The sequence below is a fragment of the Schistosoma haematobium genome, chromosome 3 (genome assembly GCF_000699445.3).
Source record: "Schistosoma haematobium chromosome 3, whole genome shotgun sequence".
Taxonomy (NCBI): domain Eukaryota; kingdom Metazoa; phylum Platyhelminthes; class Trematoda; order Strigeidida; family Schistosomatidae; genus Schistosoma; species Schistosoma haematobium.
In genome coordinates this window covers 5,857,075-5,871,648 of record NC_067198.1, presented here as the reverse complement: position 1 = coordinate 5,871,648, position 14,574 = coordinate 5,857,075, and the positions used below count along the sequence as shown (strand labels likewise).

At 33.9% G+C, this 14,574-nt stretch overlaps 1 protein-coding gene across 1 annotated transcript; it reads left to right on the top strand.

Annotated features, from left to right (window-relative positions):
* The first annotated feature begins 1,938 nt into the window (after nucleotides 1-1,938).
* On the top strand, nucleotides 1,939-7,731 carry MS3_00004883 (uncharacterized protein). Its single transcript, XM_012939808.2, has 5 exons — nucleotides 1,939-2,447; nucleotides 2,726-2,825; nucleotides 3,439-3,656; nucleotides 4,679-4,778; nucleotides 7,471-7,731. Exons 1-5 carry the CDS (start codon nucleotides 2,160-2,162, stop codon nucleotides 7,536-7,538), a joined length of 774 nt encoding a protein of 257 aa, XP_012795262.2. The 5' UTR covers nucleotides 1,939-2,159; the 3' UTR covers nucleotides 7,539-7,731.
* Nucleotides 7,732-14,574: the final 6,843 nt, after the last annotated feature.

Below are 14,574 nucleotides of genomic sequence, written 5' to 3'. Positions count from 1 at the left end.
CACATGTCGTCCATCAAGTATAGTGATACCGTATTCTCACTATTGTGATATTATTCATTCCAACCACTAAGTATCATTATGGATGATAATTGTGAAAAAGAAGTGAATGTACAAAATTCAATAGGTATTTACTCTACGGGATGTAATTGAGATCGAGAAAGTAAACTATTTAGATTAACAGTATAGGGTTGTGGAAATCGTTGAGTTTTGATTGAGATCATTAATCGACCGATGCAAGAGCACCACTGGAAAGATGGAAGCATTGGATGTCCGTTTAATCGTAATATGGGACTCTCCCGTTGTGCGCATGCTTCAAATCACACACGGGACTCAAATTCAGAATATTCTGTATCTCATGTGGACGCCTAAACCCTGGACCACTGAGCATACATACAAAGGTATTGATGTCTAGTTTCAATCGATCCACGATTGGTTTTCGATAATGGTCTCTCTTACATCTATTTGTCGATCCACCTGTTAAAATACTACAATCTCTACAAGTCCCCATTTTCATAATAATATATTCACAAATTATCCCTGAAACATTCCACTGATCATAATCACATTTGTTTACAAAAGCAACAACCAACCACTGTATTTATATTTGTATATATGTATTCCGATTTAGTTACTTCTTCAGATTTAAGTAGTAGCGAACAGAGGTCGATTATTTCGTTACGAAATAGTAACTACACTTATACGTTGCGAACACTGTTTAAATTCACTGGTTTCAATACATTTTGAAGATATTCTTCAAAGCAGTTTGGCAGAGAATGAACATATTATCCTTCAATCACATTGTTATCGAGCATTTTAATTTCTTTTCATTGTTTAAGGAATGTGGGTAATTTGCCTAAGCATCATACAACACTGCATGTATCGTTAACGCACAGTCAATTCCTAGTACTCACTCACTCACTCACTCACTCACTCACTCACTCACTCACTCACTCACTCACTCACTCACTCACTCACTCACTCACTTACTCACTTAATTACTTACTTATTGGGTTTCACACTTAGCTGTAAGAACATTTATATACTTGAATGAATTTCTTTCAATTGCTTGAAATAGTTGCTTGTTGTCATTGTTTTGAATTTCATTCATTTTAAGGTCATATAACTGTAATTACCCAAGGAAATCACAACGAAGTGTAGTATTGTGGAATAATGGAACAATTTATTAAGCAATGAATGAGATACAGTAATGCATTACTCTTATAGATTGTATTGTAAGTATTGGTTGAGGAACAATGAAACATTTGATGCATTCAACTGTCGTTCACATACCCAACTCACAGCTTCTCTCCTTTCATCTCTTAACAACTATTCACTTCTGCTTATTGTTCCGTCTTCCTTAACTACCATTCACAAGGTAACCCAGAACGAGAACTGTTTCATTTGATTGTATTCAGTCAACACAATAGGGAAATTGTGTATTGTACTAGTTCCATTGTTCCATCATATACAATGCACAATTATACGCATTTATTTAATTCAAGCGTGAAATTACAAATGAAAGCTGAATGCATTTTATTACAGCAGTCATCATAACGCAAGTACAAACAGAATGTGACAATCCTGTGAGAACTTCAATGAATGAATGAATGAATGAATGAATGAATGAATGAATGAATGAATGAATGAATGAATGAATGAAGTGAACTTACAAAACTGTATATCACTAATAGGAAATTTTGTATTTGTGAACAATAAATACAAAATAGGTAATATGAAGTTGAGGTGAATTCAATGAGTTCACTTAAACAAATAAAAGAGAATACAATTGATGTTACCAGAGATACAATTGAATGACACCATTCCACTTCACCTCATATACACAATATTCATTAGTAAATGTATTCTATTCATCAATTGCAACTACCATGTTTAACAATTATTTGTATTCTATTATTTGTATTGTATTTCAGCTTTTAGTGTAATTATGTGGGTTTTGATTGAGATCATGAATAGCTCAATGAAAGACTACAAATGCAAACCTGGAAGCACTTAAAAGGCAGGATCCATCTTATCTGATTGGTCAGTGTGCTCATGACATCCAACTATATAAACGCTTAAAATTCAACGAAATCATCATTGTTCAGTTAGATCTCAAATTATTTATATACTAATCCCTCATACATTTTAACTTACTCCAAATGATTAAACATTTATTCATTATTCATGCATACATTTCAATTCACTTTCTCGCTTGTTATTACACACAAACAAATTCAAGATCAAGTATCAATGTGTTATCGACATGTAAATGGTGTGCGAACTGTAGTAAAATTATGCCTTGTAATTATTCAAAATGGATAGGTGGATGGGGACAACCAAATCAGTCATTTATAAACAACTGTACTCTCAGTATGGTCCAAACTTCATCATCTTGCTTAAATGAATGTCTATCGAATCCTCTATGTTATTCATACACAAGTCCAACTGTAAGTTGAAATGAATTTCCATGTTTTTGTTTAAACACATGAATGCACCGCATTGGGTAAATGAATGAGTGCGATGTAGAATGTGAATTGTGTCTTATTGTTTTAATCAGATCAACTGTATACATCTCACACTGTGGATGAAAGCGTCGAATTCCAGGACACCTTGAAACTTTCATTCAACATTATGGTTAAAACAAAGTAATCTCATCTTCTCCATAAATCATTCAGATTATTATTCGCTTCATAAAATGTGCTTTCTATTTTGACACTTTTATTAGGATTTACCAACACAATGCACCTTATATTCAAAGCCGATCAATCTAACTGGTGAATTATACAATCGTACCGCATTCGAATATGGAACAAGAATATGTTGTAGTAAGTTTCAATGATTAAGCTTAGTTAAACAAATGGAACATTTGTATTTTGAATTGATCACACAGAGTGTATTAAAAGGAAATGACTAGCTTACAAGAACATGTATTCACTTTGGTTTCGGACAGCAATATTTTTCATAAACGGTCTATTACAGTAAACATGTAGTGATTCTGCTTCAATTCGGCATGTGTACACAATGATATATGGATGGGACAACAATTCTATATGACCGGTTACTTGTATTTGAGTCAAGTTTGTTCACTCACTCATAGACCAGTATCGTAGCGATTACGTCAGGATCAAGAGACAAATGTGTAAGAAATTAGAAGATAGTTGAAATAATTTTGAATGAAATGAGTTTAATCGAAGTTGAGCTGTATACTCACTCCTTGATCGTTGGCCAACCTAGTGAGAGTGGTTGTACAAACTTGTTTCGGATGCGAAGGTTAGTTTTGTGTATATGGATCGCGATAGCGTCAGCAATATGCGAAACACGGACTCGTATTTAATTTAAACATTAACTAACAAATAATTTCCTCCACAGTCTCTATTTGTTTCATACGACAACTGTGTGTACAACGATGTAAGACCTCATAACACTTTTCTGTTCTAGATGATATTAAAAACTATGGAGTTATCATGTCACCGTGTCTCCCATGTTCCACTTGTACAAAACTCATGCAATGTAATCAAACATATTATGTAGTGAAGCCAGGATTACCGAACAATCAATTCCTCAGTACCTATTTTCTCAGAGAAGTCAATGCTACAATAAATTGTGCTAGCGAATGTGAACTCAATCCCTACTGCATGTCGTTTTCATATATTGTTGTAAGTTCAGTATATTCTGTTCATCGTTTTAATTGAATATTATTATACAATCATTTATTGATATTTATGTTATAAGTGATGCTTATATACAAGAGACATTACAAACAAATGTGACTGTCAGGTATCGAAATCCACTAAACAGATTTGATGCTATAGAAAGTCGAACGGTTATCGAGTTGAATGCATAAACCTTGAGAGCGTATCAAAATTATTTTGTTGGTTGCAATGACTGATTTGGCCTCGAGATAGATTTATTTTCGAACGTGTTGAACTGGTTACTGAATGTTAGTTAGTAGTATAATGCAATATACTGAAGTGAAAGTCGACGAACAGAAATCTACAGGAAACTGTAGCTCAAAAATAAGATAGTTACTAAGAAACATTCTAGATATGTAGTTTATTGCAAAATAGTGTAATTATACTTTGAGATCTCTTTAAAAATCAAATATGAGTATTGAGATTATTAGGAACATTGATTTGCTTATCAGTTGGAATTTCCTCTAATGATGTCAGCAATATATATCCATGATGAAATTCGAGATGTATCCAAATATTTTAAGACTAAGACAGGTAACCAATCGATAATATTCTCAAGGTTAAACAGTGATAAGTTGGTGGACACGAAATGTCCACCTAGGGAGTTGGAAAACCAGTATTCCAAACCAATGGTTCACATGGACTCCAGGATCCTGAACGAAACAAATGGTGTGTGAAGCAATTGTTGGTCGCCGACTAACATGTGACTGCATCCTCTGACGTTGCTTCATTGTGTTGGGGATCAGCCATTCAGGTCGGATGCTCCAGGTGTTGCTACCCAAGGAGAGCACCTGAATCGATCTGGCCACCGGGACAGTGTCACTGCACCCACACTCAAAATACACACTTTATGTTCATTCAAGTGAACGATTCACAAACCATATCATTTCATTTATTACTGCTTATTAAGAATTTTCTGAAAGTGTACAGAGAAACAAAAATCAACCTCATTGCATTCAACATAAATTTGTTTGGTATTTATACAGGATCGTCCAAGATGGTGCTCACTATTTAGTGGTGTCATGAATACAACTGTAATATACAATGATACGATGGAACAAATGACTGGTGGGAAAGTATGTTGTGGTAAGTGAAGTATTCACACACACTCACACGTACACACTGCATGTTATATAATATTAGTAATTAAAATTTGTGAATATTATTATTGTTAAAGTGGATAGAATATTCCTGTATGTAGTTGAGGAGAGTCTTGTAGTGTATTGGTCAGATAGCATTATCATATCATTGAATAACATATAGTAAGACACTTCCTGTCAGTTTCAATGAAGCTACTGGAAACTCCCTTTTTGATTCGTGACAAAGATTGTGTAACTCGAATAGATAAGGAATAGACGATCAAATCTACACAAGCTTATTTGTGTAACACTTCACATTGTTAGCATTTCTAGTACATGGGTATAAAGTAGGGAGAGAGTTAAGCTGACACTGTATGTCATGCACAATTCATACAGGAATCATTATTCATATCCAATCATCATCAAATGAATCCATAGTGAACACAATCACTGATTGATTGGATTATCTATCCGTATTGTAGATTGTGTTGCATAATTTTCCAGATTGTTTATATATATACATATATCATTTGTATAAATTCCAGTGGTCCATTCATCAGTGTTCTTCTTTTGTACACTTATCCCTATTCTATTCTATTCTTCCTCTTATTCTTCCTCTTATCATAAAACTGTTGTATATGTTATTATACTGTTTAGTTGTGCGCCATTATTGCTTCATTCAATGTTGTACATTTCACATGGAATAACATTGTGTAATCAACCGTAAATAAATTGTTTATTTAACAATCATAAATTGTTGTTGTTTATGATAACTGGTCAATTTAATTACTATTCAATGAGTTAGTGAAACACATTCTATGGATACATTTAAATGTTGCTACCATTAATACAGTCAGACAGATTATACTTAAATAAAAACATAAACATACTTCAGTGGTGGTCTGATATCCCTCGATTCATGATCTCAATCAAAATGTTAATGATTTTCACAACCTCATACTAATGATCAGCATGTGCTCATTAGTGACTAGATTCGTGAGGGAATTCTTGAAGTTCTAGTGAGAAGCCGTGACCAATGGAGCCAATCCGTTTCGGGTAGAAACAGGTGTCTATCTCAGTGCAATGGAAGATGGTCGAGCAATTCTGTGGATTGGTTGAGGTTAGATATTAACATCGTCGGATACTGACCGGCTCATTGGTCTAGAGATTAGGCATTCGTTTGAGAGACTGAATGTCCTGTGTTTGGATCCCAGGAGTTGGATCGTGAATGTGCACTGCTGAGTAGTCTTATACTAGGACGAATCGATTGTTCAGTGCTTCCTAGTTTTCCATGGTGATCTATCATCAGTTGACTCATGAATTCAACTATCAAAATAATCACATGATAGATTATGAGGTCTTGGATTTTGGTATGAAATTCATTCGTCCGTTTGCTTAAATAGCGTTCTGGCATTTCAGCTGATCTCAGTTCGTGATGAAAACACTAAATCTAATTCCTAACCACAACCATCAACCGTAAATCATGAATACAATTCCTCACACTGTTTGATAACTCTCATTTAGTCCTTGTCAGTTAGTAAATGGACATTCATACTGTCACTTTGGCATCGCTCAAATGTCTTCCATAATTTATGGTCTTACCGTATTTTGAATATTGTGGTAACATTTCTCCTAACCCCTAAGAATCATTCTGGATAAGTGAATGCACAAAATTCAATAGGTATATACTCTCCAGGATATAATCGAGATCAAAGAAATAAACTGGTTAGAATAACAGTATAGAATTGTGAAGATTGTTGAGGTCCGAGAACTTCTGAGATTCTCATACATAAGCATACACATCGGAGAGCCCGAGCGTTGAATTAGACCTCCGAGTTTCGAACCCAGGATTGATCAGATGCAGAATTTTGAAGGAGTAATCATCGCTATTTTACTCTGTGTCCATCAACATAAATATCAACCAATGTGAAGACGTAAAACGGTATTAGTATTCAAGTAAAATGAAACATTATCTCTTTAAAGACGTTCATGGAGCTTACATTGTCTGTTTCAATTCAGCTTTGTTCAGTAAACGCAAATTATTTGTCATTCTTGTGGTTAGTTGTAACCCATAGGTTTTAAATTGTAATCGGTGAGCTAAGTTTTCAAATGACGTGAAACATGTAATCAAACAAAATTGAAACTACTAGGTAAAATTGTAATCGAGATTGTTTAGTAGATGACATAAATTTCTCTAGAATGACATAGATTCTTAAACTTCAATCTAATTGCTTCACAGTAAAATTTTATTTAATAGTTGAGTTCACGAGTCAGTTAAAGCTAGACCACCATAAAAAAGCCTGGAAGCACTGAACGGCCGTTTCGTCCATGTATGGGACTCCTCAGCAGTGTACATCCACTATCCTGCTCGCGGGATTCAAACCTCGGCCTTCGGTTTCATGAGTGAACACTTAACTTTTAGACCACTGATCCGGCATCCAGCAGTGATGGACGAAACGGCCGTCCAGTGCTTCCACGTTTTCAATGGTGGTCTAACATCAATCGATTTATAATCTCAATCAAGAATAAATATATGTTCTATTAAAATTTAATGAATAAATGTAATCTTAGACTGTTGTTTGGATTTTATTCATATCTTTTCTATTTAAATGCTCAAAGTAGACCGGAATAAACTAGGCTGACATTAATACTTACATTCATTTTGTATTATTTATTTGTGTCTTCTTATTTTCCCTAAGGGCTGCAATTGATCAATCTCTTGTTGGCACATTTGCATCCTGTACGGATTGCTTTGATATTGCCTTAAGTCACAAGCATTATAACAAAGGTGGATAGTGGCTATCAGTGAAATCTAAGACACTCGTTTCGTCCTATTTGAGACTCGTGAGCTTTATGTACCTGCATCCCAGAAGTAATAGTCACTCGAAGATTCGAACCCAATACTGCACCGAATGCATATATGCCAATAAGGGACTTATCAACACCTGTCCTAAACATTTATAGGAAGATACAAACAAATAATACAAAATAAATTTAAACTTCAATCCATTGCATAAGCTAGTAGCTATCAAGACTCAGTAACTAAGTGGATAACGCGATGGTATATTTAATAAATAAAGTCGTTCAGTGAACTACTCATTGATTGTTCATTGCTGTTGGATTGTGTCGGTTTTTGGTATCGAAATATATTTATGTTCTAGTAAACCTAATCACGTGTTCTTGATCTGAGTTGTGTTAAAGTCCTGTAGAATAGACACTGGGAGGGAATCTAGTGTAAATATTCGTCTAAGGTAAATTAACGTCCCATACGTATAAACGTGGAAACCCAACCGTTATAACATTAGACGAATTAAAACAGAGCGTCATAACAATAGGTGACGGGGTGAAAAACAAAGAACCAAGAGTATAAAACCACACGTTATAACAAATTTATTCTTACGTTAAAATTTGTCTGCATATATTAATTGAGACCAAAACACTAAACATGTTTTTGTAAATATCACTGATAAAGTAAAGATAATCCTAAGAATTAGAACATAAGCGTCAGTTTCACATTCCTAACCTCATCTGAATCCAAGTATATCTTTAAATTTTTAAATCCCACATACAAATTGTTATTATGTTATTAAATGGGAAATTATCAGAATGTGAATTTATGAAGATTGTATTAATTTTAATAGTTGAATTGATGAGTCTATCTAAACGTTCGCGCACAAGACCGAAAGTCCTGAGTTCAAGTTCCATGTGTAAGATCGTGGATGTGCACTGCTGAGAAGTTCCATCATACTAAGATGAAACGGCTATCCAATGCTTCGAAGTTTCAATTATGATCTAGTTTAGATCGACTTATGAGTTCAACTATTGAAATGGAAAATTATCAACCTACTGTAAGCTTAGTACACTGGGTTCTATTTCCATATTCAAATAACGTTACGTTACTCACTATTTCAGCTGCGTTAATAATATATACAGTACAGTGTACATCCTGATGATGATTCTGAATGATAGTTGCAAAATATAGAAAAATTAATATCAATAACAAAGAAATGAAATACACTAATAAAACTGAGATAACTATTATTATTAGAAATTACTGTTGACTGAAAGATTCAGGAATAATCAAAATGTTAAATAATTAGATATTTGATGCATTGATACATCCGACACTTCATGAATAGTAACGTGTTTCGTCCCATTTGGGACCCATCAGCTGGATGAACCTGCATCTCAGAGTTGATGTTCACACTGGGACTCGATCAATTGCAATTCTAAGCATCAATGAGGAGATTCAAGTAAACTATACGAAGTGAATTTAAACTTCACTTCATTGCACAAGCAAGTGGTTATCAGAATGATTAAAATGTTTTTGTCATAATAATTAAAGGTCATAGAGGTGTAAAAATAACTAAGGTGATATGATGAATATTTATGAATAAAATAGTAAGAACATAAGACATAAGTAAAGTGGAATGCAGTAATAATAATAATATTAATTAAGGCCGAAGTAACGATAATGAAAAGACGTAATTCTTTCGTATGCATACTTCTGGTTTGAGATCATGGATGGTAAGAGCTTCGGCTATTTTTTTAGGAGTTGGATATGAAGAAATCTAGGTAGATTTGAACGAATCATATAAACAACCTTAAAATCGAACTGTGGACCCGTAGAATAATTACAGTCGATTAGGCGTTCAAGTATAGAACTCTTAACTGCTTTCCTTTCACCCTGGAAGAACCGAACTGGGATATGTTCCCGTATCCGAGTTGAAAGCAAGCGCTGGCTACAGCCAATGTACCTTGCTCCACAAGAGCAGGTGAACTGGTAGATGCACATGCAAGCGACCAGACGCGGAAGCTTACCTTTTATGGATACAGAAAATAGGTAGTAGTGAAGATTAGCCACATTAATTGTTCTCTTAATCGCTGTCATTAGACGATTTTTTATTACGTCTGATGTTCGATCACCTTTAAATTCCAGACTTATTTTTCTTTGGGACAGAACAACTAGATTTCCTGTCGCAAATACTTCTATTCATATTCTTCTCCATGAAACGGTTTGGGTAGTCATTTTTCGTCAAGGTTCTTTTGAGGAATGCGAGTTCTTCTTCAATGCATTCAGCACTGCATATCCGATGTATTCGATAACATAAAGAATGCATGAGATTTCTCTTTCTACTTAACGGAACCCAGCTATAGAAGTTGGTTAGCTGCCATTACATGTTTGCATTCGAAACATGAATCTTTTTTAAAGAGCCATTACTCCTTCTCATCAGACGTACATCGAGAAAAGGGATTGATTGTTCTCGCTCACTTTTTAACGTGAAGTCTATGGGAGGGTGGCATGAATTGAAGGTATGTAAAACATGCTCTACTTCATTGTTATCATCACAAACGACAAATGTGTCGTCCATATATCTTACGTATAGGTGAAATCGATCAATCGTTAAACTGAGTTGGTTTTTTTCTAGTTTCGCCATGAAACAATCTGCTAAAATTGGACTCAGTGGAGACCCAGTTGCGATGCCATTTCTTTTTCTATATATTTCATTGTTGAAACTCAACTAGACATTAAAAGTACAACGTAACAATAGTTCTTTCAAGTGTTCAGTCAGCAAACATAGATCTATGTTGTTAGAAGCAATATACTCACATATATAGCATATCGTTTCGGTTAAAGGTACACTAGTGAACAAAGAGTTAGCATCAAGAGAGAACATGTGTTTTCCGGAAGTATTAACGTCCTTAATACGATCAATAAATTGAAAAGTATCATGAATAGAATATTTAGATACTTGCCTTCTAACTGGTCCCAATTTTTAAGCTAACCATTAGGTGATTCGGTGGTATGGTGAACTCGGCATATCCAAAATAGGTCGTAACGATAAACCAAGTTTATGTAATTTCGGCAGTCCATATAAGCGCGAGATGATTAAACCCATTAGACGTATATGATCATAAAACTCTTAGGTTATTATCCCCTTATTCTTAAGATTTTTAACAACATAAAACGTATTCGATTATATCAACCGTTCACCTCCTAACTTCATGAGTGGATTAAAGCTAGACTACTATAGAAAACCTGGGAGCACTAGACATCCATTTCGTCCTAGTATGAGACTTTTCACCAGTGCACATTCATGATTTCGCTAGCGGCACTCGAACCCAGGACCTTCAATCTCTCGTGTGAACATCTAACCTCTAGAGATAAATTCACAAAAGAACAAATCTCACGCGTTAATACAATGCTGATTTAATTGTTGTCAGTCATTAGTTCACACATTTTGTATAACACAATGTGTAGTTATAGAAACTTTCATAATTATAAAGAATACCAGATTATTATTATAGGTATATGGATTTAACAGGATACTAAAATTCACTGTATTTTGTTGCAGGGTCCATGAAATTTATTAAAAACCTTTAGAGTAGTCAATTGTTAATGGTGATGTTTAAAGACAGAAACATTACCTGAATATCTATGATGAATGAATGAATGAATGAATGAATGAATGAATGAATGAATGAATGAATGAATGAATGAATGAATGAATGAATGACCTTTCCCTTTCACTATACTTTTGTTACAAACTTTATAAGTGACTATATTATACTTCATTCATGAATTACCATTCTCTATTATGCATTATGAATATTATACATTGTTTATTATGTATAGATTAAGGTCATTATAGTTAAATAGTACATCAGTCATATTCTATATTAGATTATTCAATAGACTTTTATCATTTACATCTCTATTAATTACCAGAGATTATTTGAATAAGAAGAATTCCATTATCAATACATGAAGTTAACACTTGTCATGTTATTCTATTTTTCATTTAGTCTTTCATTACTCTCATTCAACTTTTTGGTTCATTTCAAAAATCTTATGTTTTTCAATGTTCTTTTTTCTATAATATAGCCCTATAATGTTTCATTTGATTTAAAGTTTCCCCTTAGCATTTTTGTTAGCATACCATTCAAAAATAAAATCAGGTGATTTAATCATATCAGTCAAAAATAAATACACGATTATATCTACAATTGATTAATCACTGGGTGGTGATCAATATCATGTATATCAGGTCCTTCTCAGTGCAGATCGAATCCTATCGACCAAGTAGCACGAAATCTAGATTCAGGGTTTCCTGTTGACTACCTTCAACCACCATCTTATTTTAACATAGTGAACGCCATGTCGAGTCATCTTGACTAATGGCCACATTGCACATTGGTAGATAGAATTCAATCCGCACTCCAAAGGACCTGACATGTATGAGATCGATCTCCACCCAGTGATCAATCAATTGTAAATACAACTCAGTTCTACAGGAGTTCAACGGTAGCCCAGATAGCTCAGTGATAACGTCTATGACCGTGAAGCTGAGTGACACGAGATTGAATCCGTCAGGGAGTATCACTTCACTCAAGGTTATAGGTACACCTTGCTAACGAATGCTGAGTAGCACGAAACCTAGGTCCAGGATTTCCTGTTAACTACCTCCAACCACCATCTTATCACACCATTATATCGAATAGTTAAAAATAGATAATTAATGAGCACCCGGACAACTTATACAAAATGACTAGGATTATTCTTTTGCTCTTCTGTATCATTTAAAGATAATTACCATTATGAAATCATATCAGTCGGAGAGTTTTTGCTTTCATTCTCGTTTTGCTATTTCATGTAGAAATAAGGTTTCCACACTAGGTTTTTACATAAGTTTTATAGCAATTCATTCTAAAGTCCCTGTTTGTAATAATTGTCTTTACATAAACTGTTCATAAATAAAGCGGTCTAATGTCAACGCTCAATAATTCACTTTGAAACCTTCGAAGCATTTGAATTATAGTTCAATTTTCTAATTTTCCCATCATCACATGACATTTAGACAGTTTTTTGTGATTGTAGGTTGACAACATCTCAAATGAACTTCTTAATTCAATCAAATTCCTTAATTACAGAGGACGAGAGTTCCGTAATCTTTAATTTTTCAGTTAGAAAACCTTTTTTAACAAACCTTTATGGTTATGAACTGAAATAAATGAGGATTCTAAAAGCAACCAACAAAGAGAAATATAGAGAAAGTAATACTGTAGTGAACGAGAACACAAGTGGGACAATCGAATATATTTGAATACAAAATTACAGAATATCTTAGTAAAATCTGAGAGCCGTACTGTAAATACTTCATTTACAAAATGTCAATCAATTGTCTCAAACTTCATCGTTCCTTCATTTTCACATTAACCATTCTCTGTTCTCATTCTCTTCTCTTCAATCTTCTTAACGTTCTGCCGTCAGACATTTCACTTTTTATTGATGATACATGCTGCTTATATATATCGACATCAGTAGCATACACCACAATACGCATTATAATTCCCAGTGACCAACCCTACACAGTCATATTATTCTCCAATGACAAAAAGACGTTCAAAACCCTGGTGATTGTGTATAGTAAATATTAGTCTTAACAATCAATAATTTATATCAATATCTTAATTACAATCATTTCAACCTACTTTTATGTGCTGTACCAATGTATCTGACTTCTTTTGACTCCATAACAACTTTTTATTCCTGATTGAGATGAATGTATTACCCTTCATATTTTACAACCAATAATTAAAGACTCATTTCAAAATAGCTTCATTGTGACCCGGTAAATTAACAGTAAAAGAATCCTACGTATAATTTTTCATTATGGATACCAAATTTATCACATCAGATCACCTAATCGATAATCTGAGTCAATCAATCCACATTCTGTTCATTAAATATTTGATTATATTCTTCCTTTGTTGGTCACCGGCTACCATGGGACGGCATCTCCTCACGATGCTCTACTGCCTTGTGGATTAGACCTTTAGGTCAAAGGCTCGGGGAGTGGCCCCTTAAGAAAACCACCTGCTTCGGTCTGGGCACCCGGGCAGTATCACAGCCCACACACATAAATATGGTGTGGTGCATATATATTTGGTGCTCTCTTGTACCAATATTTATGTGTTCAAATAAATAAATATAAATACACGACTGTTTATTTTAAACAAAACATACCACAGAACCAATCCCTTTATCTATTCATTAAGTTCAATGAATTTATTCTATTATCAACAGAGCAAGAATAAAGATTGATACAGAATAACAAATGGACTCGTTTTATTTCGTTATGTTCTCATCAGCTGTGTTACAATCTATAATCTTTGAAAATCAACGTTATTACAAATATTGACATATTTATACATAAGTACAAGAGTGATTACAGATGAATATATGTATCATAATAAAGCGAAGATTCTGAAAGAGTTAAAGAGATCATAAAACATTTTGTTTCCGATAAATAAAGTTTAAGAGGGAAAGTTCCAGAACATTGAACTAGTGATTATAACTCATGAAGCTACCAAACATTAGATGATTTTGTAATGAACGAACTGAAAATAGAATAATGGTAATAAAGAAAGGTATGAATTGAAGTCAGTCAGTTATCAATGATGTGATTTTAAGATTCAGAAAGAGTTGGAATAGTTAATGACGCAATAAATAAATAAAAAGAGGTTTCAGCGTTACCAGGGAGAGAAAAGATTTATTACTTTTTCTTTTTGTATATATAGATCTGGTTTTAGATGTTTGATTGCTATTGCTTCGAAAAATTTAAAAAGGTTGGAGTTTGATTGTTTGTTAATCACCTTGAAGGACTTCAGTGTATCGAATTCATATCGTGTGTGAAGGAAATGTCACTGCTGAGTGCTTTTAGTTCATCTGATCTTAAACTTTTCGGAATATGTTCTTTGAATCGGACATTCTTACTCTCTTTAAGATAATAAAGGGAATT

Coding starts and splice junctions, on each gene's coding strand:
- MS3_00004883 (XM_012939808.2), top strand. CDS start 2,160: ATGATTAAACATTTATTCATTATTCATGCATACATTTCAATTCACTTT. Junction 3,657..4,678: donor TGTCGTTTTCATATATTGTT/GTAAGTTCAGTA, acceptor GTATTTATACAG/GATCGTCCAAGATGGTGCTC. Junction 4,779..7,470: donor TGGTGGGAAAGTATGTTGTG/GTAAGTGAAGTA, acceptor ATTTTCCCTAAG/GGCTGCAATTGATCAATCTC.